The sequence below is a fragment of the Gastrolobium bilobum genome, unplaced genomic scaffold, assembly GCF_033153095.1.
Source record: "Gastrolobium bilobum isolate Gb01-03AN ecotype WA unplaced genomic scaffold, APGP_CSIRO_Gbil_v1 utg5831, whole genome shotgun sequence".
NCBI lineage: Eukaryota > Viridiplantae > Streptophyta > Magnoliopsida > Fabales > Fabaceae > Gastrolobium > Gastrolobium bilobum.
Window position 1 is genome coordinate 339,689 of NW_026898041.1, and position 26,771 is coordinate 366,459.

General features: G+C 36.1%; 2 protein-coding genes and 1 non-coding gene across 6 annotated transcripts; all 3 read left to right on the forward strand.

Annotated features, from left to right (window-relative positions):
- The first annotated feature begins 12,593 nt into the window (after positions 1 to 12,593).
- LOC133312351 (small nucleolar RNA snoR99) lies at positions 12,594 to 12,696 on the forward strand. Its single transcript, XR_009751671.1, has one exon. It is a non-coding gene; the product is annotated as a small nucleolar RNA snoR99 (small nucleolar RNA).
- A 2,666-nt stretch (positions 12,697 to 15,362) lies between these two features.
- On the forward strand, positions 15,363 to 16,389 carry LOC133312334 (uncharacterized). Its single transcript, XM_061513502.1, has 2 exons — positions 15,363 to 15,718; positions 15,807 to 16,389. Exons 1-2 carry the CDS (start codon positions 15,363 to 15,365, stop codon positions 16,387 to 16,389), a joined length of 939 nt encoding a protein of 312 aa, XP_061369486.1.
- Positions 16,390 to 24,457: 8,068 nt separating this feature from the next.
- LOC133312348 (protein NONRESPONDING TO OXYLIPINS 2, mitochondrial-like) lies at positions 24,458 to 26,342 on the forward strand. 4 transcript variants are annotated; one of them, XM_061513522.1, is made up of 3 exons: positions 24,458 to 24,684; positions 25,085 to 25,206; positions 26,296 to 26,342. In XM_061513522.1, the coding sequence occupies exons 1-3, from the start codon at positions 24,545 to 24,547 to the stop codon at positions 26,313 to 26,315; spliced, it is 282 nt and encodes a 93-aa protein (XP_061369506.1). In that variant the 5' UTR covers positions 24,458 to 24,544; the 3' UTR covers positions 26,316 to 26,342. The 4 variants fall into 4 exon arrangements, with proteins under 4 accessions (XP_061369506.1, XP_061369507.1, XP_061369504.1 ...); XM_061513523.1 differs by lacking the exon at positions 26,296 to 26,342 and adding an exon at positions 25,785 to 25,879; XM_061513520.1 differs by lacking the exon at positions 26,296 to 26,342 and adding an exon at positions 25,301 to 25,736.
- Positions 26,343 to 26,771: the final 429 nt, after the last annotated feature.

The following is a 26,771-nucleotide window of genomic DNA, read 5'->3' on the forward strand; positions in this document are numbered from 1 at the left end:
TTAGAATTAGATAATATATCTAAGTTGTTTTTATTTTATATTTTGACTTTTAACTTTCAAAATAAATAAAAATATAGAAAACATAAGAACAGAAAAATAAGATTTATGGTTATAAATTTATATAAATAAAAGTGGTTGATTTGATTTTCATTTAACAATATTTAAGTGATTGTAGGAAGTTCTAAATATTATTTTATTATCATCATTTAATATGCCAGGTCAGTACTTGAAAATAAATAAATTTTTACTTATTATTAATTTTTATTTAATAATAGTGGAAAATGAATTATTTTGACCACAAATTTGAATGAATTTCTCGGTGTATGAAGACAAGGATTCTAGGAGGCTGCACTGCATTCAGAGTGAAAGCTCAGCAAAATAAAATGTTACAAAATCAAACTGAATAAAAAATAAGATTCTTTGATTGGTTTTATCACACTCCTAAACCTAAAAAAATAAAAATAATTAAAGTTTGTAATAAACATCAACGAACATATTCTGAATCAACCTATTTGAACGAGTATTGAATGCTTGTTTGGATCTTTTTTTTTAAAGCTACAAGCTACTTATAAGCATAAGTTAGATCAAATAGATTTTGAAAAAAGTTCGTATAATAAAAAATTCTTTTTTTATAATGAAGAAAAGGCTGAAAGGTAAAAGAAGAGAATCCAAACTAGCTACTGTTGAATTAACCATTCGAGTTCAATTTAGAATAATATTGTAATGTATCGTTCCTTCGTCCCTTTAGTATAATAGAAGCGATCGACTTCTCCCTCGTTTTAAATTAGGGGGCGTTTGGTAGAGGAGAAATTTTTTTTTAGCCGGAAATCTCAATTTTTAAAAATATGATTTTTACATTCAGTTTATGATAATATCCGTAAATTTAAAATTTAAAAAAATTCAGTTTCCCGAGAATCCTTCAGTTTAGCGCGTACCAAATGACCCCTTAGGGTCCGTTGATGGTTTTTTTATTTTTTGCAGCAGATATATAGAAAAAATAGGATTTACTCGTTTTTTTTTTAAAAAAAATCTGCAGCTAGAGATGTTAACGGGCCGCGCAGAGCCGAGCTTTGGTTTTAATAGGCTAAATTTATATTTAAATGTGTCAGCCTGACCAAGCCTATTACCTGTTATAAATATAATTATCGGCATGTGACCTGATTTATTTACAAAAAATAAAAGTCTGGTTTAGCTTGTTTAAAAAAATTAAGACAACAAAAATTTATCCAAACATAATATACAATCAACAACATTAGTAATTCAATAAATATTCATAAATTCAATATATATCCAAACAGCATAATATAGAATAAAATTATTCAAAAAATTTGTTTAACTAATAAAATGGGGTTAAATGGATTGAGGAGAAAGAGATGGCTATTACAATTTACAAGTAGTATAAAAAATATAAAATATAAAATAATAATATATTAGGCTAGCCTGAGAGGCTCTAAGGCCGAACTTTTGAATTGGAGTCTGAGGCCTTTTTATTAAACAAAGTTTTATACAAGTTCAAGTCTGGTGCCAACAATCAATTTTAGATATATAAGCTCATGTCTTCACGAGCCGAGCCAAAAGGCCTCTAAAATTTTCTATTCTAAATAGAATATTTTAGATTCATATTAGTTTCTATTAAATTGCAATTAAACCACTAATAAAAAGAGAAATATGTATCTATTCCCAAAATTTATATTTATTCAAATGAATATTGGGAATAGATACTCATACAAACAAATTATGTGCCAGGAATCATTTAGCTCCCTATTCGCAGCAAAAGTTTTTATTTTGTAAAAACAGCTGAGCTATGTTTCTCCTTAAATTATGTGCAGAATTTTAAAGAAACACCGTTTGGGCATTGGAACAACCATTTTAAGTGTTTATTTGGAAAGTATTTTCTTTAATATAAGTTAAGTCAAACAGATTTTTATAAAAATTCTTATTATAAAAAAAAACTAAAAGTTCCAAAAGGAACTTTTTTAAAAGATATATATCAGATTTTTTTTACTCTTCATTTATTTTACAATTTTACCCTTATTCTAAACTTGTATTTACAAATTTTATCATTTACCCTAACAATTCATTCTAATAATAAATTATTTCATCTTCCCTCCTCTAAAACTATCATAACTACTTTATATAATCACCAAACAAGGTTTTGCTTTATTTGTTAAGCTCTTTTTTTAAAAAAAGAAAAAAAGTTAAGCTCTTTTTGTTTTTGCACCCATGCTTTTAGACATTTAATGAACACCTAATCGCTTACTTCACTGCGTCGGCTTGTAGCTAGTTAGACTTTTTCTTATTTTTATTGTCTTCGCATTCCCCTGTGTATCAATAAAAAAATGTACACTTTAGACTTTAGTAATTATGTTTTTCTTTATCTACTTCTTAATTCATTTTGATACGCTCACTCAATGCCCAACCATTACCAAGTATATTTGATCATGTTTGTTGTTCAACTTTGATATCTTATTTTGGATAAAGAAATTAATTAAAATGTAGAAAGAGCTAAATGTTAATGAAGCGCAATATCAACTTTTGGAATTGATTTGATTATTGTTTCATAGATGAATAAGCTACGAATTAGTATTTTACCGTATATCCGTTAGATAATTCAAAATTCTACATTGAAAAGAAGACAATGAACGTGAAAATTTGAAGAAAAAAAAATTAAGTTTTTGAATTTCCATAATCTATTTTCTTTTCCAGCTATCAAATAATTTTGGTTCCAAATACTGAAAAAATTGTGTTGACTACAGGATAATCGATTATTGTAGCAATAACTAATTATCCTAGAGTTATATTGGTGGAATAACTCATTGTTTAGGGTAAATAATCCTTATTGAATCTCAACAATCAATTATTTTTCGAGCTAATAGTAATTTGCTAATTAGTTAATATTCAATAATCAATTATCGTGAGTGAATAATTAATTATTGATATAAGTAAATATTGAGGCTAAAATTTTGCTTGTAATAATTAATTAGCAACATGGCATAATCGATTATTCATTTAGACTCAATGATCGATTTTTTATTAAAATCAAAGATATTGATCCTCCTAGAGAAATAACCAATTTACGAGATTGGGAAATTGATTATTAGTACAAAATTGTTGATATGAAAATAATGAAAAATAGGAGTAAGTTACTCAAAATTCCTAATAACATAAGTGTTACGAGTATTTCCTAAACTTTTTATAATATGTTATAAGTCATTTGGGCCCAAATGAATATAGCACTATGGTTATGTGGCCCAAAAAGTTTGCTTTCTTATTTTCGTTTAGTAGTATTGTTGCAACTTAATAAAACGCTGACGTTTTTGGGGTGCTGAAAAAGTAAATAACCAATGTATGTGACTTGTACCTTCAGAACGTGACATATTCTAAAAATTGATTTGGGTCTTCATCTTCGTTCTTGTTCTCTGCAAAAGAAAAGTTTAGGGTTTTCTTTGAGAGTTTGTGAGTCAAATGTGAGAGGGAAAAATCGAGAATCTCATCTCGGTTGTGTTGAGAAAAATGTTCCTTGGTACATCATTTAATTGGTTCAGATTTTTGTGGTTCAATCAACAACGAAGGAGACTTGAACTTGGTGACTTCTTTTCAGTGGCAGACATAGAAAATTTTATTTATGTCTCCACATTTAGGGTTGGGATTCGGGGGTTGCGCCCCAAAAAAAAATTAAAAATATTTTAAATGTATTAAAAACAAAAGAATATAAATAAGTGGTCCCTTTAAAATTTTTGGATACTCAACAAATATTATGGGACCCAATTTAATTCTTTAGAAAAAAATTCGACTCGAGATCCCTTTTAAATTCAAAATAGACCCATTTTAGTCATTTAGAGGGACTAACGAGGATCTTCTTTGAATTTCAGAGGTATCATGATTTCAACCAAATTGGTCTATTTTGAAATTCAAAAAATCACAAGTCGAGTTTTTTTTCTAAGTGATTAAATTAGAACCATAATTCTTGTTGAAGACCTAAAAGATAATTTATTCTTCTTCTTTTTTTAAAAAATTTGTGCCTGCACTTGCACACACTGGCACAAGTGCAAGTCCGCCTATGCATCTTTCTTCGGTAAACAAGAGTTCGTGAAGGAGCTGAGCTGGGAGCACTGGGCGAAGGTGCTGGCTTGTGAAGACAGTGAAGTCTTTCCTATTTCTTTTTCCTGTTGTTGATTAATATTTGAATTTCTTGATGTATCTGGTCTGTTGTTGAAGATCATTGTTGTATCTTTGTATTTCTGATTTTTTTCCTCTCTGTTATTAGCTTGTATTTGTTGTAGTTGTAATTTGTTATTAACTGCAACTGTTGAACATATTTGTATCTATTTGCTATCTGAATAATAGTGTGTGCTAAAGGGCGTTTGACCCTCATAGGCCAACTTGGATGTAGGAAATTCTTTCACAAAGAATTTTTGAACCAAGTATAACATTCTAGTGTTCTTTTTCTTTATGTTTTCCGCTTCTGTAAGTCTGTTTTCTAGGGTGATTCTTGGTAGCTCTATACCAAGAATTGTAACAAATGGTATCAAGAGTTTAGGTTCTTGGTTCTTTTTCTCTTCTGGTCTGTCTCTGTTTTTGTTTCGTGTTTTTTGTCTCTTTCCCTCTGGTCCTCGTGCTTTCTGCTGCGGGAAGCTGGAGAAGATGGCCATCACCAAGGTTGAGGTGGAGAAGTTTGATGGGAGGGGTGACTTCAACATGTGGAAGATCAAGATGAAGGTTGTCTTGGTGCATCAGAAGTGTAAGGATGGTGTTGGTCATCAAAAGGATCTTCCTAATTCCCTGACTTTAGCTCATAGTTTAATTGTGGTAAATATGTCTGATAGTGTCCTTAGGCGAGTGTGTAAGATAACTAATCCTAGAGAGCTTTGGAAAAAGCTTGAGGCTCTCTATCAAACCAAATCTGCCCTAAACAAGATGTTCTTGAAGGAGAAATTTCTTTCCTTCAAGATGGATCCTTCTAAATACTTGGAGGACAATCTTGATGAGTTTAACAAACTCACCTTAGATATGGGTAATGCTGGGGCAACTGTCTCATATGAGGATCAAATTTTGATCCTCTTGAATTCTGTTCCAGATTCATATAGGGTTGTAAAAGATGCTATAAAATACAGCAAATGGGGAATGGACTTAGATGAGATAACTGAAGCATCGAGAGCAAAGGAGGTTGAAATACTCTCCCATAAAAAGTCCCATGTTGAGGGGCTGGTTGTGAAGGGTAAAGGGAACAAGAAGGGAAAATTTAAAAGTAAACGAAAGGGAAACAATAATGTATCATAACCTAACCAGAACACACAAGGCAATAAAAGTAAGGAGTAGCCAAAAGATAAACTTACCTGCTGGTTGTATCATAAAGAAGGGCATATCAAGAAGAATTGCCCTAAAAATAATAAGGGAGCGGCAAAGGCAGCAACTAAAACTGAGTATGCAAATTTACTTAGTGGGTGTGAAGTGTTGAAGTCCATATGGTGTTAGTGTAGTAAGTAGATACATGAGTAAACCATCTAAGGAACATTAGAATGTTGTGAAATGATTGTTTAGATACCTTAGTGGCTCAGTTGATTGCTGCATTCATTATACTGCTGAAAACTCAATTAATTTTAATATTACATGTTATTGTGATTCTGATTATGCTGCTGACCTTGACAAAAGAAGGTCTCTAACTATTTTGTTTTTTGTGTGGGAGAAAATGTGGTGAGCTGGAAGGCAAGCTTGCAACATATTGTGGCACTCTCCACAACTGAAACAGAGTATGTGGCTCTCACAAAAGCTGTCAAGGAGGCAATGTGGCTGCATGGAATTGTCTCTGAGTTGGGTTTAGGTAAGGACCCACCTAAGGTATTTTCTGATTCTCAATCTCCCATACACTTGTCCAAAAATGGTGTATACCATGAAAAGACCAAACATATAGATGTTAGGTTGCATTTCATAAGGGAAATAATTAGTAATAGTTAGGTTAGTGTGAATAAAATATCAACTGATATTAATCTTGCTGATATTTTAACTAAGAATGTTCCTGTTAGTAAATTTAGGGAAGCTCTAAATTTGCTAAAAATAAAACCTCCCTAATTGCATGCATAGCATAGGCCTTGGGTTAAACGCTAGGAAAACTTTGGTGTGCACTTTGTTCTGTTGTATGTTTAGAAAATAGGTGGAGATTTGTTATGAGTATTTCCTAAACTTGTTATAATATGTTATAAGTCATGTGGGCCCAAATGAATATAGCACTATTATTCTGTGGCCTAAAAAGTTTGCTTTCTTATTTTCGTTTAGTAGTATTGTTACAACTTAATAAAATCTGACATTTTTAGTGTGCTAAAAAAGTAAATAACCAATGTATATGACTTGTACATTCAGAGTGTGATATATTCTAAAAACTGATCTGGGTCTTCATCTTTATTCTTGTTCTATGCAAAAGAAAAGTTTAGGGTTTTCTTTGAGAGTTTGTGAGGCAAATGTTAGAGGGAAAAATCGAGAATCTCATCTCGGTTGTGTTGAGAAAATGTTCCTTGGTCCTTGGTATATCATTTAATCAGTTCAGATTTTTGTGGTTCAATCAACAACGAAGGAGACTTGAATCTTGGTGACATCTTTCTTCGGTAAACAAGAGTTCGTAAAGGAGCTGAGCTGGGAGCTCTGGACGAAGGTGCTAGCTTGTGAAGACAGTGAAGTCTTTCCTGTTTCTTTTTCCTATTGCTGATTAATATTTGAATTTCTTGATGTATATGGTCTGTTGTTGAAGATCATTGTTGTATCTTTGTATTTCTATTTTTTTCCTCTCTGTTATTAGCTTGTATTTGTTGTAGTTGTAATTTCTTATTAACTGCAACTGCTGAACATATTTATATATGTTTGCTATCTGAATAATAATGTGTGCTGGAGGGCGTTTGACCCTCATAGGCCAACTTGGATGTAGGAAATTCTTTCACAGAGAATTTTTGAACCAAGTATAAAATTCTGGTGTTCTTTTTTTTTATGTTTTCTGTTTTTGTAAGTCTATTTTCTGGGGTGATTCTTGGTAGCTCTATACCAAGAATTGTAACAATAAGATAATAATTTTGTAAATTCTATATATGTTCATATATATTTTAAATGCATGAAAATAGAGATAAATTATGATGTTATCAATAATTTGGGAATTAAATTGGAGGGTTATCGAGCAACAATAATCAATTAGCATTGTTGGAAAATTGATTATTAATCAACTCCAAAAGCATACAAATCATATTTAAAGACTCAATATTTCATTATCGCTTTGAATAATTGGTTATTGTTTGCATTCTGAGTCAAGGTTTGTGTTACGACTACAAGAGTAAAGAGGAAAATACGTGAGCCAGTGGGATAAAGGATTACTGTGGCGTTTAACTTTTAGGCGCGTGTTGTAATCACCAAGTGGATGATAAATTGTAAGTGATTGGTTAGTGTAAGAACCCGTACCGCTAAATAATTAATAAAATAACATTATTGGTGTTGGAGCATGGATTGGATTAATATTAGGCATAATTATGATAAGATAATTATTTAAAAAGTCGAATAATCCTTAAAGTCGTTTTTCGAATGAAAAGTGCAGATACCGGTTCTGCTTCGCGATATAAATGCGTACCGGTGAAGTATCCCGAAAAATTATAATAAAAATATAAATATTCCTAGACAAATATATAGGTTAAGGATATCAAGTTTAGAGTAAGAATAATGAGCGTTGATGTCAGAACTAATACCGATTACGTATAAAATGCGTACCGGCAAAGTGCTGCAAAAATTATAATAAAAATATGATAATTCCTAGAAAAATATCTAGGTTCAGAATATTAAGTTTGGGAGAAAAATAAATAGTGGAGCTATTAGAACTAATACTGATGGATTTATTAAGTGCACCTATAAATAGGAAGTGCACACAACCCTATATCATAATTTTACATGTTACGTAGGTGCTCTCCATTGTTCATGGCTGAACCATATGCCCTCCTTTAGTTTCCATAGTCTCCTTTGCATGAAAATCACCCAAGACCTCATTTTTACTCTTGATCATTCCTTTTCCACCTTGTAAACACTTGAGAGGGAGCCTTGTGAGGGAGAAAGCCATCATCTTTGTAGGCCATAGCCTCTGTTTAGAGAGGTATGGGGGCTGACTTCCTTGGTTAGTGGAGTGGAAGGAATTTTCTTGGCATTTGATACTTTAAGAAGCTATTTTGTGAAGGAAAAGACCAAGCTTGTGAACCATTTCCGTGGTCTTGTGGTGACAGAGTTGTAGAGTTGTGTAGAGAGCTTCAAGAGACCTCTTTTCTTTTGTTTTGAGCCTTTGGGGGATATTCCTTACCTTTGTTCTTGAGTTTCTATGATAAAGATTAAGTCTTGACATGTAAAATGAGGTGATTAAGTAACTAACATGAACACTGGCCTTAATGGGTTTAAATATGCATGTTTGAATGTCTGGTAACATAAAAAATAGAGTCTTGGAAGGATATCTTCGCGAAATAACCGGATACGATATCCGGATATTGATATTATGATATCCGGATATTGGGTATGTGATATCCAGATATTGACCCTGTGATATCCGGATATGTCCCCGAGGAATATCCATATATTCTGGAAAATTCATAGTTTGAGCCATTTTGTCCAAACAGAAGTGTGGTTTAGGTTTCTTGACCTTTAATTGATTAGTATGAACCTCTGTAATGATGTAACTAAGTCAGAATCTGTAATATTGAAGGGTTATGGCTTTGAGAGAAGCCTACGACCATTAAACGATAAAGAAAACGTTGTCCTAATGCAATAAAATGCTAGACTATGAATATTGATGATGTAAATGTTATGAAAACAGATCCTTGACTTTGATGGACCTTGTTATTACTTGTGACCCTGTGGACACCGAGTTGTGAGGGAGGATTTAGCTTGACAGGTAAGCTTCTGATCCTCGGATTAATCTGTTGCTTGTTCCACCGACCTCCATGTGAGGGTAGTTTATGTGCATGGTATGCTTTTATGAAAATGATATATGCATTGTTATATGCCTGAGATATGTGGATATGCCTGTTGATGTAATGTATGGATGTGATGTTGGGTACTTACACGATTGGGCAGCGACCCTGGTGTGTAAGGCATGAGGCAGCGCCCCTCATGTTTTGGTAGGTTGCAGACGTGCGTAATGCCTATCCTGTTCTCTGGCCAGTTGAACCACACTTGCATACATCACATGAGATATGAACTGTGGTACATGACTTGCTGAGTATTTGGATATATTGTCATAATTATATTGCCCTAACATGAACATGCATTGTAGTTAGTGTTTTGAACTTATTATATACTTGTAAGTGAGCTTGGGGCGGAAGAGTCCTTGAGGACCCTTTGTCTTATTGAGATTTCTTATTAGAAATTTCACCCCATGTGGGGCACATTTTCAGGTACAGGTACCTCTGAGGGTGAGACCTCTGGTGGCAGGAGGTCGGAGTTGAACTGATATTATACATGCTGCTTTATTGACATATCTAGATATGATTATGCCTTGTTTTTATTATATGGCTATTGTACTTGAGACATGACTTGATTATGTTGTTTTATTTGGTGAGTATGGAGGTTGTCCATACCACATTGGTATAAGCCATGTTTATTTTAGACGTGAGTTGTACTTCTGTATCAGGATATTGTCTGGTCTACGTGTTGTAGTTCTATGACTTGATACATATTTATATCACGAGGTTATTCAGTGTAGTTATTTATTGCAATTTACATACATGCAATAGTTTGAAAAAGAATAAGTAAATCCACTTGGTTAATATGATAAGTTTCATAACTGGACAAATTTAGCTACCGCATTTATTGAGCAGAGCTATTACCATTTATATGTTTAATACACCAGGTGCACATGGGGTGTTACATTTTATGATATCAAAGAACTTTCTAGGGAAAAAGCCTATATGTACTGCAATAATTTAAGATGCCTTGTTGTGTAAATTGTCTTATGAGTTTCTGTTAGGTTTTGCTGTGATAAAGCATGCGTGACCACATTGTGTGGGCCTGATCAACTCATCCTTTGTGTAACATGTGCAGAGTTATGGCACCTCCTAGGAGAACTCGGGAGACAAACGAGGGTCAACCTGATCCTATCCTGACTGCATTAGCTGAGATGCAGGCGGCTAGAAAATCCTATCAGGAGGCCTTAGAGTAGCCAACTAGGCTATGTTGGACGTCGTGAGAGAGGCGATAGGAAAGTCACTGAAGACGTGCTTAAGGTGAACAGGTTGGCGAACATGACCATGATGAGGGTTATGTTGGAGGAGATGAGGATTGGTCATAATGATGGCCAGTTTCCTCCACCGCCACCACCACGATCGCCTCCACCTAGTCACCAGGATGGGAATGGAGCTGGTGGGATGCACATTCTCAAGGATGATGGTCTGAGACATATGGAGGGTGTTAGTCACCTTACTGGGATGATGCAACCTATTACGAGCCAGTAGAAGATCAGGAGACGAGAGACCGCCGGCTGAATGCTTTCCGCAAGCACAAGCCACCTTTGTTTGATGGATCTTATGATCCAATTATTACTGCTAGATGGCTCAAGTTTTTGGACAAGATCTTTAGAGTTATGCAGTGCATCGTCCCACAGAAGCTGTTGTTCGCTACTTATATGCTAGAGGGAGATGCACATGAGTGGTGGGTGAACACCTCTCAGATGTACGAGTATCTGGCTAAGTTCAATAAGCTAGCCAAATTTGCACATTTTCGAACTGTTAGACCTACACCAGAGTTTTTGGCTTCTAAGTTTCGTAGAGGCCTGAATGAGGTGATAGCAGACAGGATAACTGGAGCTGCATCCAGAGATTTTGGCACATTGGTTCAACAGTGCCGTGACATAGAGGATGTGTGTGTGGTCAGCAAGGCCAAAACGGCCAAGTTATCTGAGGAGAAGGGAGTCAGTGGTTCCAACCAAGGGAGGGACAAGAGGTATAACGGCAAGAGCAAAGGGAAACAGTTGCAAGCTAGAAAGTCGTTCAACAAGTTCAAGAGGACTTCTACACCACATAGGGGTTTTGCTAGACCTCATTCTACTCCTAGAAGCGCAGGATGCGGGAAAGAGCATGTGGGGCATTGTGCCACTGGTGAGCTGCTATGTTACAAGTGTGGGAAGAATGGCCATATGGCCAAGGATTGCTATGCACTAGTTGCTCGGGCTGCTGTTGCACCAGTTGCTATGTTCTTTATGTAAGACGATGAAGATGAAGATTTTGATCTTCAATGGTCAAGATCCAAATACTTGGATCTTTAGAACAGAACTATATTTTCGATTACAACAGGTGCCGAAAATCTTGAAAGTTCAATTGGTTGGGCTGAAAATGGACGGTGATGTCGCTTCTTGGTACTAGTGGATCTTCAAGAGTGGTACAACAGTTTCTTGGGGTTAGTTCTGCGTTGCTCTTCGTCAACGTTTCGCCTTTCCGAATCACCGAGACATTCGTGGAGTTTTCTCTAAACTCATATAATTAGGGTCATTGTTGGCGTACATCAAAGAGTTTGAGCAATTGATTAATCCAATGTCTCAGTTGCATTGGCCCTGTACTCTTCATCAAGTTATTCAATTAGCGATTTCATATGATTCACATTTTTCAGAGGTTCGAACATCGTTTCTTTCCACGTCCAAGAAACAATTTTCAACTCACTTTTCATCGAACAGTTGGCAGCAAAATATAGAGAAGCAAAACCCTTCACACACATCGTGGCTGTTACCAAATCCAATTTCCCTTCCATCCTTACCATCAACATCGAATGGCACTTCACTTCTTATTATGAAATTATCTTCTGAGGAATTGCAAAACTAATGAGACATAGATCTCTGTTATAGCTATGATGAGAAGTGGACAGCTAAACATCGCTGTAAAGCCAAGATGCTGCTTCTGATAGGAGATTCGGAGGACTCTAGTTCAGAACCGGAGAAAGAAATTGTGTGGCAGAAGGAATTGAAGAGTGGCACTTCTAATGATGCAACTCTCCATACACTATCAGGTAATGTGAATCCTAGATCATTGCAATTATCTGCTAAAATTGCTCACCGTGATGTAGAAGTGTTGATTGATTATGGAAGTTCCCATCTTTGAAACACGGACACGCCATTTTTGGCCAAAAATGTGTGTCCGACACGGACACGTTAGGACACACGGTCAACTTTTTGGGACACGTTGACTAGCGGGACATGCGAGTTTGACCGAATCCGACACGCAGTCAACGTATTTGGACACGTTTTGGCATTTTTTTGTAAAAAAGAAATAAAATTACAATTAAAAAAAATAAAAAAATTTAATAAATTTAAAAAATCTGGAACCCTATCCTTTCTTTTTCGTTGACGCTGGAGGAGGCTGCTGGTCGCTCTCTAAGTCGGTCGTCGGTAAGTCTCTCTTGATTCTCAAATCTCCAGTCATCTTCAATCAAAGTGGCATCACATCATCACTAAGTTCTCATTCTTTCTCTCATCTTCCTCCATTAATGACTTTAAACTCTGTCCTTTCTTTACCTGCACCTGAGCTTTTTCTTTTTCTTCTTTTTGTTCTTTGTGTGCATTCTTCTCTTCTTTTTCCTTTTCTTCAAGAATATCATCTTCGCTCTCTCTGAATATACTTGTTCCCTATATTGATCTCCATCACTTAACTTTGTCAACTGGCTTTAATTGCTTTTCAGTTGATTTTCTTGGATGGAACATTCTCATTTTATTAATGCTTTTATAATATGCTTTCTGTTTTCTTTTACCGAAGTGTCTATTTGTTGGTTTGTTAGATGCTATGCTCGTCTACATCCAAGGGCTGTAAACTGCCGCTAGAAGAAGTGCGGTCATAGTAATCAGGTTAGTCTTAAGATAATTATGTCAATTGTGATTTTCACTTCATCAATTTGATGTTGAACCTTAACTGCCGTGTTTGGTGACTGAACAATTGTTTCCCTCTTGCAGTGAGGCCAAAGAAGAAGATCAAGTAAGTTCTGGCTGATTTTGGACTCAGAGATCGAATTTTTGATTTGCTTAAATTTACTGCTGATTATATCTCTGGTTTTGATTAATGTTACATTTTTTTAAGACATGTTTCTGTTTCTGTCAACTATATTTTTGTTATGACATTATATGATCTATTTCAAGTTCCTGTCTCTGTTTGGGCTTGACATTCTTGTGACCCCTAGCAATATTTTTGTTCTTTGTGGATTTGTAACTCTTCAATCATTATATTTGACTGTAAGTTTCATGGATTGGCTGGTTGGTGGCTTGGCTGGTTATCTTATTTATAGGATTTCATGGACTATGGTTGTGGATATTTGATGTTTTTATCATTGCAGCGGCTATACTTTGACTGTGGAATATGTTGTATTTCATTCATCTAAATAATTTTAGGTTTGTATTTGGACTCTGTCATCGAATCAAGTAATGCATTTGATATTAGCCTTTCACCAGGATCCAAAGACATGCTTAAAATTATGATTATAGTGTCTTCCAACGTAGATTTAATTTTTTTGGACCATGTCTTCCAGCAAAAGGACCGAGTTTTTTTTGCAGGGGTCATTGGAGGATGAGTGTTTATTTCATTGTTTGAAATTGGTTGATAATAGTAATGTATTTTTCTCCTTTGCAGTCTCTTGTTTGTTTTGATTTTTTTTTGATTTTTTTTGCCTTTACATGCATTAAGATCATGGATCTTCTCCATCTTTGACCATATTACCTATTCAAAGCTCAACTATTCCCTGTAATTTCTCTTTCTCCAAAGCACACAGAAAAGCAAAGATCAACAAATAACTCAGATCCTTTAATTTGCATAGCATTCTAATTATCTTGATAATTGTGAATATCTTCAGTTGTAAAGCACATGTCGATTATAGACCATGATTTTGCAGAACTCGCGTTTAGTTCAATTTGTTAAGCTTTTTTTGTAGAACCCACCCCTTTGTTTTTTCCTTTTTATTTTCTATCTGTTTGTAATCATAAGCCCAAGCAGGAGAGGGTCAGACATGTTTAGCTATTTTTTCTTGCTTTGCCCATGTCATTTGGAATTTTTATACACTAAATCAATCTCATTAATTTTATTTTTGTTTGACACATTTATAGAATTACAAGATGGATCATTCGAGTTTTGCCTCTGCCAGTGCCAGTAATAGTGCCACTGCTGCTACTAGTGCTTCTGATGCCAATGAATTACTAGATAAACCCTTATGAAAATATGTTACCAAAATAAATGCTAGAGTGGAAGGAGGAGGAAATTTATCTTGGATGTGCAACTTTTTTAAAAAAGATTATAAAAGTTCATATACTAGAGTGAGGGCTCATTTGTTGAAACTATCAGGCAAAGGAATTGGGAAATGCTTAATGGTGCAAAATAGAGATCTGATAGAGATGGAGAAATTAGAACAAGAAGCTGACCAGAGAAAGCAATCTAATGCACCCAGAAATGTACCTTTACCTCCTTCTAGCTCTTCCACGTGCCAAAAAAAAAGAAAAACTACAGGTTCTCTTGAGATGGCATTTAATGTTGGGGAGCGAGAATAATTAAATTACCTGATTGCTAGAATGTTTTATTCAGTAGGATTGCCATTCAATTTGGCAAAGAACCCTTACTTCCAAGCTTCATATACTTCTGCAGCAAATCATAATATTGGAGGTTATTTGCCACCGGTATATAACTCATTGCGAACCACTCTGTTGAAAAAGGAGAAAGAAAATATTGATAAGTTGTGTGAACCTATTCGAGAGTCTTGGACTCATAAATGGGTGAGTATTGTAAGTGATGGGTGGAGTGATTCACAAAGGAGGCCACTCATTAATTTCATGGCAGTATCTGATGGTAAAGCAATGTTTTTAAAATCAGTTGATTGCTCGGGGGAGATTAAGGATAAAAATTTCATTTTGAGGTTGTTTGTTTGAACTTTTGTATTCTATTTAAGTGTTTATTTGCTCGAGGGAGACTAATGATAAAAATTTCATTTTCAGGTTGCTAAAGGATGTTATTCAAGAAGTAGGAGAGGCGAATGTGGTTCAAGTAATCACAGATAATGCTGCAAATTGTAAGGGAGCAGGGCAACTTATTGAGCAGGAATTCCCATCTATTACTTGGACATCGTGTGTTGTTCACACATTGAATTTGGCTATGAAAAATATTTGTGCTGCAAAGAATGTGGAGAGCAATCAAATAACGTATGAGGAATGCAGCTGGATTTCTAATATTGTAGGTGATGTTGCTGCAATAAAGCATTTCATTATGAATCATTCTATGAGATTGGCCATCTTTAATGAGTTTGTGAGTTTTAAGTTGCTTTCTATTGCTGATACTCGTTTTGCTTGAATGATTGTGATGCTGAAGAGATTCAAGTTAATAAAGAGCGGTCTCCAAAATATGGTGATAAGTGAAAAATGGAATATTTATAGAGATGATAATCTTGGGAGGGCCAGACATGTGAAGGAAAAAATATTGGATGATTGTTTTTGGGATTCAGTTGATTACATACTTGCATTCACTGCTACAATTTATGATATGATCAAAGCTTGTGACACTGATAGAGCTTGTCTTCACTTGATATATGATATGTGGGGTGCAATGATTGTGAAAGTGAAGAAAGCTATATACCATAAAGAGGGGAAGAGGATGGAAGAGAGCTCCTCTTTTTATGATGTGGTGCATTGCATTCTTGTGGATCGTTGGACAAAAAACTCAACTCCACTACACTGTTTGGCACTTGCTTTGAATCCCAAGTAAGTTTTTAAATATGATTCAGTTTAAAATTAATACTCCTCTTGATATAATTTGACAACGTGTTGATTTTTTTTGCTTCTTTCTTAGATACTATAGTCAACAATGGCTTCAGGAAGATTCTAATCGAGTTCCTCCACACATGGATTTAGAGCTTACTCAAGAGCGACAAAAATGTTTAAGGATATTCTTTCCTAGCATGGAGGACCGAAGCCGGATTAGTTTGGAGTATGCAGATTTTATTAGCAATAGTGGAACCTTTGGCGATTTTGATGCCATCAATACTCAATACACTATGGATCTGAAATCTTGGTGGCTACTTTATGGTACCTTTACACCGATGCTTCAAAAAATAGCATTGAGACTTGTGCAACAACCCTCCTCTTCATCATGTGCTGAACGCAATTGGTGTACTTATTCTTTTGTGCATTCAATCAAGAGGAATAAAATCACTCCAAAACGCGTTGAAGACTTGGTTTATGTGCATAGCAATCTTCGACTCTTATCAAGAAAGACTCCTAGTTATGCACAAGGAGCAAATCAAATGTGGGATATTGCTGGAGATACATTTGATTCACTTGATGATATTGGACATCTTCAATTTGCTAGCCTTTCACTTGATGAGCCAGAGATAGAGGCCATGATTATTCAAGATGGAGATGAAAATAATTGAACTGTGTGTAATCATAAGTAAAATAATTTTTCTATTTTTCTACACTCTACACTCTTGGGATGTTCTATTATTTTTTTTAATATTTACGTTATGAAATTTGAATATTTGATTAGTATATGAGTTATTATGAGTTGCTATATGTATTAAATATAAATTATATTATATATATTAAAATTTTTATTTAATATCAAAACGTGTCCCAACGTGTCCAAATATGACATTTTTTAGAATTAACGTGTCGGCGTGTCGTGTCGTGTCCCGTGTCTATGTTTGTGCATCATAGTTTCCCATAAATTCATTAGACGACAGTTAGTAGAAGACCTTCACTTACCCACATCCCACTGGATTATGGTGGATCAACAAGAAAGAAGAAAACTCCTTAAACCAAAAGCTTACATGTAAGCAGCTTTCCTTATACTTAATACTTGAAATTGATTCGCTTAATTCACTTGTCTTGATTCCAAACTAAAATATATAAACATGGACATCATTAACCATCAATCCAAACTTTCTTAAACTTGTAAAAATCTACGTTTTCCATGCATAGTTCAAAATCTTCCATACTTACAAAATCTTACTTATTCATTTATGCCACCCAACAAGTCTCTATATTAAACATCTAGACTTCCCATATTAACATAATATATACTTCCTACTGAAAATACCAACATATATGAAACATAGACTTAGCAAAAGACTTATAAGTTTCCTACATTTTTAACTTAACTTAACCATAACTTATCTCTTAAAACAACTTAAAATAATCTTTATTTAACTTATAAAAATCTTTACTTACTTAATATTACATCATATAGTCGAAATATTCACATGACTTTAAGACCATCCTTTTTCATTTCTAAACTGTTCAACTTAGACTTTTACCAATTAAAAACCTATACAAACATTAAAACTTCATAAAAACCATCATACAAGACCATATGAATTCTTTAAAATCATTTTCATAAAAGACCAATAAATTGATAGACAGAAGCTTAATTTAAGAATTCTAACTGTAGAAATTGAGAGTTTATACCTTAGATAGGTTAACGGAACCCAGAAATCAACTTAGAACCGAATGAACATAAAAAAACCCATCCTTTTTCAAGGAGGCAGCAAGGAGCTCGTGGCTAAAGGTGGATATATCTTACTCATATGAACTCCTATAGATGTTCTAAGACTAAGGCTATGATCACAGGATCCTATACTATAAGTTTCGTGAAATAGGATTTTTGGAAAAAGTAGCTAAAACTAGATGAAAATCTCACTCTTTTCTCTCTAGGAATGTGCGCCTAAACCAAGTGGAAAGTAGAAGTAAAATGCTCTTGGATGATAGCCTATATATAGGCATATGGCCGTGGAGTCCAAGGAGAAGAAGAGAAAGCTTAACGATGAAGATAACTTAGCGAGCAAGTTTCCATGACTTAGTGACTAAGTTTCCACGACTTGGTGAGCAAGTCACCTTACTTAGCGTGCAAGTTAACTTAATGAACAAGTTAACTTAGTGAGTAAGTTATCTTAATGAGCAAGTTAACTTAATGAGTAAGTTATCTTAATGAGTAAGTTAACTTAACTTGGAAGAAAAGTCTCACTAACTTAGCGGCTAAGCAACTCAAGTGGTGTCATGGAGAAGCTACCTACGTAACTTAAGGACTAAGTAACTAAACTTGTAAAATAAGCTAACTTAGTGACTAAGTTTTCATGAAACTTAGCGACTAAATCTTGAAAAGTAGTGTGATGAAGAAGCTATCGCAGTAACTTGTAGGACAAGCTACTAGATGACTTGTTTAACAAATAAGCTATGTGACTTCTTGAAGAAGTTATCTTAGTAACTTAGTGACTAAGTAAACCAATCTTAACGACTAAGCAACTGAAACGTGACTTCCTGAAGATGTTATCTTAATAACTTAGTGACTAAGTAAACTAAACTTAATGACTAAGCCATTGAAACTTAACGGACAAGCTACTGAGGTAACTTGTTGAACAAGTAACGTACCTTAACCAACAATCATGGTTACTTAACTGACAAGAAAGCTAAGATTACTTGATAAACAAGAAAGATAACTGAGAAACATAGACAATACAACACTTAACCTTTATATGAAATAACTCTACTGTTTTTCATTTTCTCAAATCTTAACTTATTTTTCATAATTATTCTACCCATAATTAACATACCTTTATATCACTTAAAATTCATGAAATTTCCTAAAGAATTTAATTTTACTATCAGAATCAAGTTTAGACCAAGTTTCACTAATTTGCAAAATGGTACCTAAATTGTCTCATAATTTTGGCTTTTGACCTACACATCCAAATATTACTAATAAGTTCCTAATTGACTTGCTTGGCATAAATGACATTCCATAATTAATATCATGATAGTTTCATGATTAACAGATCAATCTTACTTAAATCCTCAATTTCATATACTTATTGATATGGGTGATTATACTTCTCCTCATTACTTTTCTTACTTCTTTCTGGCCAAGGGGGAATGCTCCTTCTTAGAGATAATTGATAATTGGGCTCAAGTAGGTTTCTTCGCCTAGCTCCATGACATCTCTATAAATGGCCATGATAATGCATGGAGTGGCAAAGTTGTGTTGGACAACCGATCGGTTGTTTCCTGGGCTCTTGGTGCTCACCAACTTAGCTAGTATATTAGTTTTCATATTTTCTGAATGCCCGATGTACTCTACTTCAATAGTGATGAAAGTTTTCAACAACTCAATTACCCTCTCAAGGTATTTGGCCATCGGGGGCTTTTCGCCTGGTATTCACCGAAAATCTGAAAGGTCACCAATTGAGAGTCGCTGAAAACTTTGAGGTGTTCTACCCTAAATCTTTGGCTTAAGTAAGGCCCGCAATTATGGCTTTATATTCTGCATGGTTGTTAGTGGTGATAAAGTCAAAGGTCAAAGAATGCTCTATTGCTACGCCATCCAAATTTTTTATGATAATGTCGGCATCGGATCCTATGGAGTTCGAAGATCCGTCGACGAAGATCTTCCAGGGGGTTAGTGTTTCTCTAATCTTGTCTACAGTGGTCTTTGGAGTGTAGGTCATCTCCGCGATGAAGGCTATCAAGGCTTGGGCCGTGATAACAGTTCTAGGCTCGCAATTGATCTAGTATTCTGATAGTTCAATTGCCAAAGACATCATCTAGCCAGCTAGATCAGGCTTATGAAGGACCTGTCTGATGGGATGGTTGATCTTGACGACGATCGGATAACATTGAAAATACGATCTGAATCTTGCTTTAAAAATTAGGGCGAATGTGACCTTTTCCAACTTTTGGTATCGCAACTCGACTCCTTGTAACACTTTGCTAACAAAGTAGACCGGTCTCTGCCCCTCAAATTTGGATTCCCTGATGAGGGCTGCACTTATGGCTTCGGTGCCAACTGCCAGATATAAGTACAAAGTCTCTCCGTCATCCGGTTTGGTCAACACTGGAGAGGATGACAATACTATTTTGAACTCTTGGAAGGCCTTTTCACATTAGTCAATCAATTGAAAACTTATTCCCTTTTTCAGAAAGCTAAAAAGGGGAAAGGATTTGTGGGTGTAGTTCGGCAAAAAGCGGGTCAAAGCAGCTTTCCAACAGGTTAGTTGTTGCACTTTCTTGATTGTTTGGGGGCTTCTCATCTCCAGACCACCTTTCACTCATTAAGGTTAACCTTTATCCCTCGTTCGGTTAACATGAAGCCAAGAAATTTACTAGCTGGAACTCCAAAGGCGCACTTACTGGCGTTCAACCTCATGTTATATCTCCTAAGTTGGTTGAAAACTTCTTCCATATACTTCAAGTGGTCTTCCTCGGAGCATGATTTTACAATCATATCATCTGTAGACCTCCATAATTCAGCTGATATGGTCTTTAAACAGTTTGTTCATCATCTTCTGGTATGTGGCCCCTGCGTTCTTTAGACCAAATGGCATCATGGTGTAGCAATAGTTAGAGCCTTATACAATGAAGGTTGCTTTGTCTTCATATCCTTTGAACGTCAGTATCTAATTATACACTGAATAAGCATCCATAAAGGACAATATTTTAAAATCTGACACGTTATCGACCAGCTGGTCGATACACGAGAAAGCATCTTTAGGGCATGCTTTGTTCAGGTCAATATAATCTATACACATCCTCCAAGCTCCGCTGCCTTTTTTGACCAGGACGAGGTTTGCTAACCACGTGGAATAGTCAATCCCTCTGATGAAGCCTACCTCTAACAACCATTTTACTTTAGTGTCCATCACTTTCTGATGGTTGGTTCCAGCCTTTCTCTTCTTCTAGGCAGCTGGTTTTTCTGTAAGGTCGATTGATAACTTATGGCAGCAAAACTCAAGGTCAATTCCCGTCATGTTTGATGGCTTCCATGTAAAGAGATGTTTGTTGTATTGGAGGAGTTTGACGAGCTTGTTTTTCATGTCAAGGGTTATGATGGAACTGATCATCGTGGTTTGGTCTTCTGTCTCGCCGAGAATTAGGTGTTCCACCGCACCGTCAGGGGTAAGTATGGGGGATCATATCTGGCGTCAAATTATACCATTACTGGGATATTTTTTAATTTACCCTCTCATTTCTGAGGGGTTGTGCGGTGCTTGTTTCGGCCTTTTCTTCTTCTTCGAACGTCACACTGGGCGTGGGGTCGAGGCTTATGTTGTAGCAACATTTCACTGTTCTCTTGTCTCCCCGGACTGTAGCGACTTTGTTATTTCTGGGTACAAAATTCATGGCCACTTAGTGGTGGGAAATGCTGGCAAAAATTAGCTAATACTCTTCGTTCCAAGATGGTATTGTAGGTAGGGGGGATATCAAGCACCAAAATTATTATGTTCGTAGACTTGGAGGTGTGAGGAGTTCTAAGAGACAAACGAAGCTCAATCATCCTGAGAAGTTTAGTGATAGTTGCGTTGAAGGCCAATGATTCGCCCATGATCGGATTCAAGCCTTTTAGGCTGTAGCCTAATCCTTTGAGGCAGGGTAGAAAACAAAACGTCTGTCGAGCTGCCATGATCTACAAAAACTCTATTGACGTCAAAGTTAGCGATCACTACCTTGACGACGAGCAGGTCGTCATGTCCGGGAATGACTCCTTCCAGTTCATCTCGTCCTACATAATTTGTGGCTTCTTATGTTGCTTATAGTCTTTGGCTCTAGCGATCAATTTGCCTGTGACTGTGAAACACTGCTTGAGGTGTCTTTTTCTGGCGTTTGCAGTCTCTCCTCCACCTCCTAGTCCTCCCAATATCATATTAATCAGTTTGTGCTTGATTACAACCGAGCATTCACTTTATTGGCTGTCTTTTCTTGTATTCTTCTTATACTGTCTGTGTGACTTGGAGTTTGTCTCCTTCCACTCTTGATCGCCTCTAGGGCGTTTGTATTCGATTCTCTCTGTCCTCTTGTTATCCGTGGATGGGTTCCGATCGAATTTGTAGTGTCTCTTTCTATCATATTCTCTACATCAGTCGTCTTTCTGACTGTTGCCGCTGTATCTTCTTGAAGTGCCTCACTTGATCAAATCTTCAATTTCTCGACATTCTTTAGTGGAGTGGACATGACTTATGTGGAACTTGCAGAATTTTAGGGGTTCCTTCGAAACTTTAGGTCTAGCAATGGGTGGTTTATGCACGTCTCGTAGGTCGGTTTGCATAACTTCTCGAAATATACTAGGGCGGGATGACCGGTAAGGGGAGTGGTGGGGATTTTTACTAGGGGGCTTGTGGAATCTCTTGTCTTCATCATTACTTGATTTCTTATTTTTGCCAAGCTTCTTGTCACGCTGGAAGTTTCGTCAGTTCTGCTACCCTTATATTCTTCGACTCTCATATAGTCTTATGCCTTCTTTTTCACTTCTTCGATGTTTATGACTTCGTGTCATGCCAGCTCGTAAGCAAAGGGTCCTGGCGTGGACCAAACAAGAGGATGTGGACTTGGACTTTGGCGTCGAGGCCATTGATCAGTAGCGCTTCTTTGTCAAATCAGTCTAGATACGACCTGAGGGACTCTTCATGTTGTTGGCGTATTTTTTCAAGAGAGTGCACAGACTTGGGCACCGGTCGTCTTTTGGAGAATTGGGTCTGGAATTTGCTTGCCAAGTCATCCCATGAAGATATGTTGTCGGTCGGCAAATTGGTGTACCAGATGAGGGCTCTTTCACCCAACAACGAAGGAAAGGTTCTGCACATAAGGAGATCAATCTCGTTGTGCGTCTCATCACCACTTCGAACTTTTGGATCCATTCGTAGGGGTCAGTGTCTCCAATGTAGATGAGGATATTGGTGGGTCCTTTAAAGCCGAGCGGTATGGGGGTAAGATGCAGAAGATTGATTAAGGGATTGTTGTGCCATAAAGGGTTTGCAGACATGTTCTGCTGAGCCTGCTGTCTTGCTGCTTGGGGGTGGGATTTGTCATGTTGTCAGACTGGAATTTTCCAAGCGGCTATATCATAAATTGAACAAGAGATTGCTGGCTTAGCTGCGCTATTGTTCAGCTGCTGCTGTTGGGCGACCGATATAATGTAGAAGAATTGGGGCAGGGTAGGTTGCTGGTTGACTGGTATCACTTGGCTGTGATGGTGGGGATTGGCAGAGCCATTTGGGACAAGACATGGAGTTATGGTAAGGGAGTTACGACTTAGAGTGCTGTTGGAGGTGAGAGATACACCTGGACGAGATTCAAGTGAGGCGTTGTGGCCATGGGTATGGTTTGAAGTTCCAGGATGATGGCTTGGTCCCCGACCGGGAAAGAAAATTCGACAGGTTGGGCTACTGGTACTTCTTGAGGCATCCCAAAGAGAACCCGTGAAATAACAGGTTAGGTCAGTCTTACGCTTTTTGCACTTCCTGTAGAATCGGTTGGGGGTTGAGCCAGACTTGTTGATGAATATAGAGTATCTCGTTTCTCCTCTTTTCAATCATGAGTTAGGTGGTTGGATCTACGACTGTAGGTGTAGCTACAACTGGTCTGTTTGGAGGTAGTGCAACTAATGCAATCGGTGCAGAGGGAACGGAAGGCACAAAGCCCTCATGCAAGGTTTGGACGTGGCCTACTAGGGTGTTTTCCCTCGATTAATGTGTTCTTCTGGTGTGGACCATTTTGCAAGTTGTTGAGTTGGGGAGAATGGAGTTTCTAGCTTTCTTAGAACCTACGGTAAGAGAAATATGAATTTAACAATTTCCATAGGCAGCGATAATGAATCATTAGCTAAGCAAGAAAGCCAAATATGTAACCTGGATGGGTATTGCACTCTCTATAGGGGTGTCTCTCACATCAATATTACATACTAAGACTATGTGGAGAGGTCCCAAGTGCAGTGCATAGCAATGAAGGGGTGTAGGATGGCTACAATGGCTCTCCAAATTGATAGAGTAACTGCTCATGCAAGTTGAGGTACTATGTGTTTGGTGAAGAAGAAGGATGGGATATTTATAGGTTCCATGGTAGATAAAAGGAGAGAGATAAGTCAACTATTATGGAAAAAAGACATTTAGCCTGGCCTTGCAGACCCAAGAAACTTCGCAGATGCTGTAATGTTGACAACTGCTATGCAGGGAAAGCATAACAAGGAGACATATTGGGTGCCTGTTCAGACAAAGCGGATGAAGAGAAATCCCAAGTAAGACATTCTAGTGTTTTATGTTAGGAAACATGTTACATGGGTGTTGATATAAAAACCCCATCAAGAAAGGGTTGAGGTGGCTTAGACCCTTGATATTGGGCCAACTTTATTTGGTCTGCCACAACAATTAGGATGAATGAATATATCATAGAAGAAATATGGTCCTTTAATACTGGTGTCAAACTTTAAAGTTTAACACCAAATCTTAACCGTTGATTGTTGTCAATCAACGGCTATTATTTATTAAAATTTAATAGTTAATTAATAAATTTGATTAATAATAAATAATAATCGTTAATTGACGAAAATCAACTGTTAAGATTTTGTATCAAATTTTAAGGTTTGAGGAAAGTGCAATTTCTAAATTTTTTAAGAGGGCTAAACTTTGTTAAAGCAATATATTTGGGTTAATGTGGAACTAAAATACCCTCTCTAACGGGAGAATCACATTCCAGTCTCTTCCCTTTCTTCTCTTTACCTTTGAATTTGTGTTTCTCTAATTCTCTGTCTATCCCTCTCTCATTCTGATGGCGGCGTCTTCCTTTTGCAGTCGTCTTCTAATCTCACTTTCTTCGTTGAAATCAGCTGCTAGACCGATGAACCATTCTTCTCTTCTCAACTCCTCTTCTGCAACAGTGTCGCACCGTCGTTTCCCATCGTTTATGAGGTAACCCTTTTTCACCAAACTTGCAAAGTTACGTTCTTTTTCGAATTTTCTTCATACCCAGAAACAGAATCGTATTAGAAACTTCACTAAAAAAAATCCCAATTTTTTTTTTTTTTTTTTACTTTTTTTTGGTGTATTGTGTATAGCTATAAAATGGAAATTAAGTATGAATTTGTATGATACTGTGTTCTGTTTTAGTAATGGGAATCTTAGTATTATGTTCAATTATTCAGCAGTTTTCTGCTTATTTTTCATGTGTAAATAGTTGTTAGCTGTGTTTGTAATTTTGTATCACATAACCCTTCATATTATTATTGTTGTGAAGAACAGTCAAAAATGTTTTATTTTTTTTGTGTGTGTGTTGTGCTGAAATGTCAAATTGTTATATTTGTTTTAACAGAACTCGCGTATACCAGTTAGGAAGTGTGCAGTCACTTTTGCCTCTTCATAATGCAGTGGCCACTGCAAGAATGGTATCATCTCTTAGCAGTGATTCAAGGAGTTGTCAAGCTCTTTCCCAAGGTATCCTTTGTTGCAACTATGCTGGACCCTAAAGTCTTTGTTACTTTGAAATGTGAGGGATTGTTTCCTTCTTTGTGACCCGTGTTCCAACTAGTTCAGGGGAAGAAGGAAAAACACAACTCACGAGTGAAATCAGAGAAAAATTAAATCTTTTTTGTTAATGGGGCTTTGAGAAGACATAAATTCACTCCAATAACATCTGGAACACTGCATGCGATTGGAAGAGGGGGAAAAATTATTTTGATTTTCGGATAAGTTGGGAAATTTATGTGTTATGAGTTTGGCCTCAATTCATTTTCTTCTTAGACCAGATACTAAAGTAGAGTAAAATCTCTTCCTTTCATTAATTTTTGGTTGGATACCCTCTTCTTGAATCTTTGATCTTATGTATTCTGTTGAATTGTTTCCGGTGTCTGAGTGATTCAACCTGCCATTGTGCTTTGTATGGATTGGTCCTGTAGAAGGACACCAGGGGCTCTAATTCACACATTGAGACAATAAAGGGAGTTTTAAATGATTTTTATTTTTCTTCATGGGAACTTTTGAATTAATCTTGTCACGATGTTAATTGTACACAGGAGAGCACCTGGGCTGATGCAGCCCAGGAATTGAATTCAATAATGGTATTTGCTGAAAGGGTAACATTGGGATATGAAGGTTTCAATCTTAGAGGAGTACATGAACAGTTACTTACTTGCACAGGAAATTGGCCAAACCTTCACTAATATATTACAAGTACATATAACAGCCTTTTTCTATAGACAATTTATGGTTCTAAAATAAGATATGTTCTTTTATATAATAAATCTACTATATTAATAACATTTAGGTGTTTGATTGACATTTTACCCTACTTTTTGAGTGCACTGTGCACATATTCCTAATTAGGAGGTTAACCTCAACAGATATTATTAAACGACTAAGTTATCACATACAACCAAAACTAAGATAAATATAAAAAGATCTTTCAGACTACAAAATACATTACTTGACTAATAGTGTCTTTTCAGCCGATTTTCTACTGTCTGAGAATGCATAAAGCCTCATATAATTACTTCAGTTATTTCCCTCGTAGCAATGTCTATGCAGATAAGAGGAGAAATGGCTGAAATGAGAAGACATCTTTGGAATCCTACACATTGAAAAGTATATGATACGCTTGTAATATGTACATCCAAGTTAAAAGTATATTACGTGTCCATCCAAGTCTAAAGTATGTGAAATGTCATGTTACTGAGTTCTATCACACTATCCAAATAAAATAAGGCATACACACTATTATAGTCTCTGTTTTTTTTTTTAGAAAGTATATATTTCTCAATATGTATGCGGGTACAGAATTTTTACAAGTTTTTTTATTTATTTTTAGTATTAAATAAGTTCTGGCAAGGGAGACACCAGTATGTAACCCGTTAGGGCTAGGACAGATTTGTTCAACCTCTATGAGGATTTACGCCAGGAACAGCGGAAAGAAAGCCCGCTTTACAGTTTACCCACCAACATAAGCCTCAAAGCAGCAAGAGGGAATTGAACCCACGCTCTTTTGAAATATGGACCGACTCCTT

What these genes read in the sequence shown, in the direction of transcription:
- LOC133312348 (XM_061513520.1), top strand. Translation starts at nt 24,545, where the DNA reads ATGGCGGCGTCTTCCTTTTGCAGTCGTCTTCTAATCTCACTTTCTTCG. An exon ending in CGTTTCCCATCGTTTATGAG is followed by an intron (nt 24,685 to 25,084) that starts GTAACCCTTTTT and finishes TTGTTTTAACAG; the next exon opens with AACTCGCGTATACCAGTTAG. An exon ending in TTGTCAAGCTCTTTCCCAAG is followed by an intron (nt 25,207 to 25,300) that starts GTATCCTTTGTT and finishes TGTTCCAACTAG; the next exon opens with TTCAGGGGAAGAAGGAAAAA.
- LOC133312334 (XM_061513502.1), top strand. Translation starts at nt 15,363, where the DNA reads ATGGTGATAAGTGAAAAATGGAATATTTATAGAGATGATAATCTTGGG. An exon ending in GCACTTGCTTTGAATCCCAA is followed by an intron (nt 15,719 to 15,806) that starts GTAAGTTTTTAA and finishes CTTCTTTCTTAG; the next exon opens with ATACTATAGTCAACAATGGC.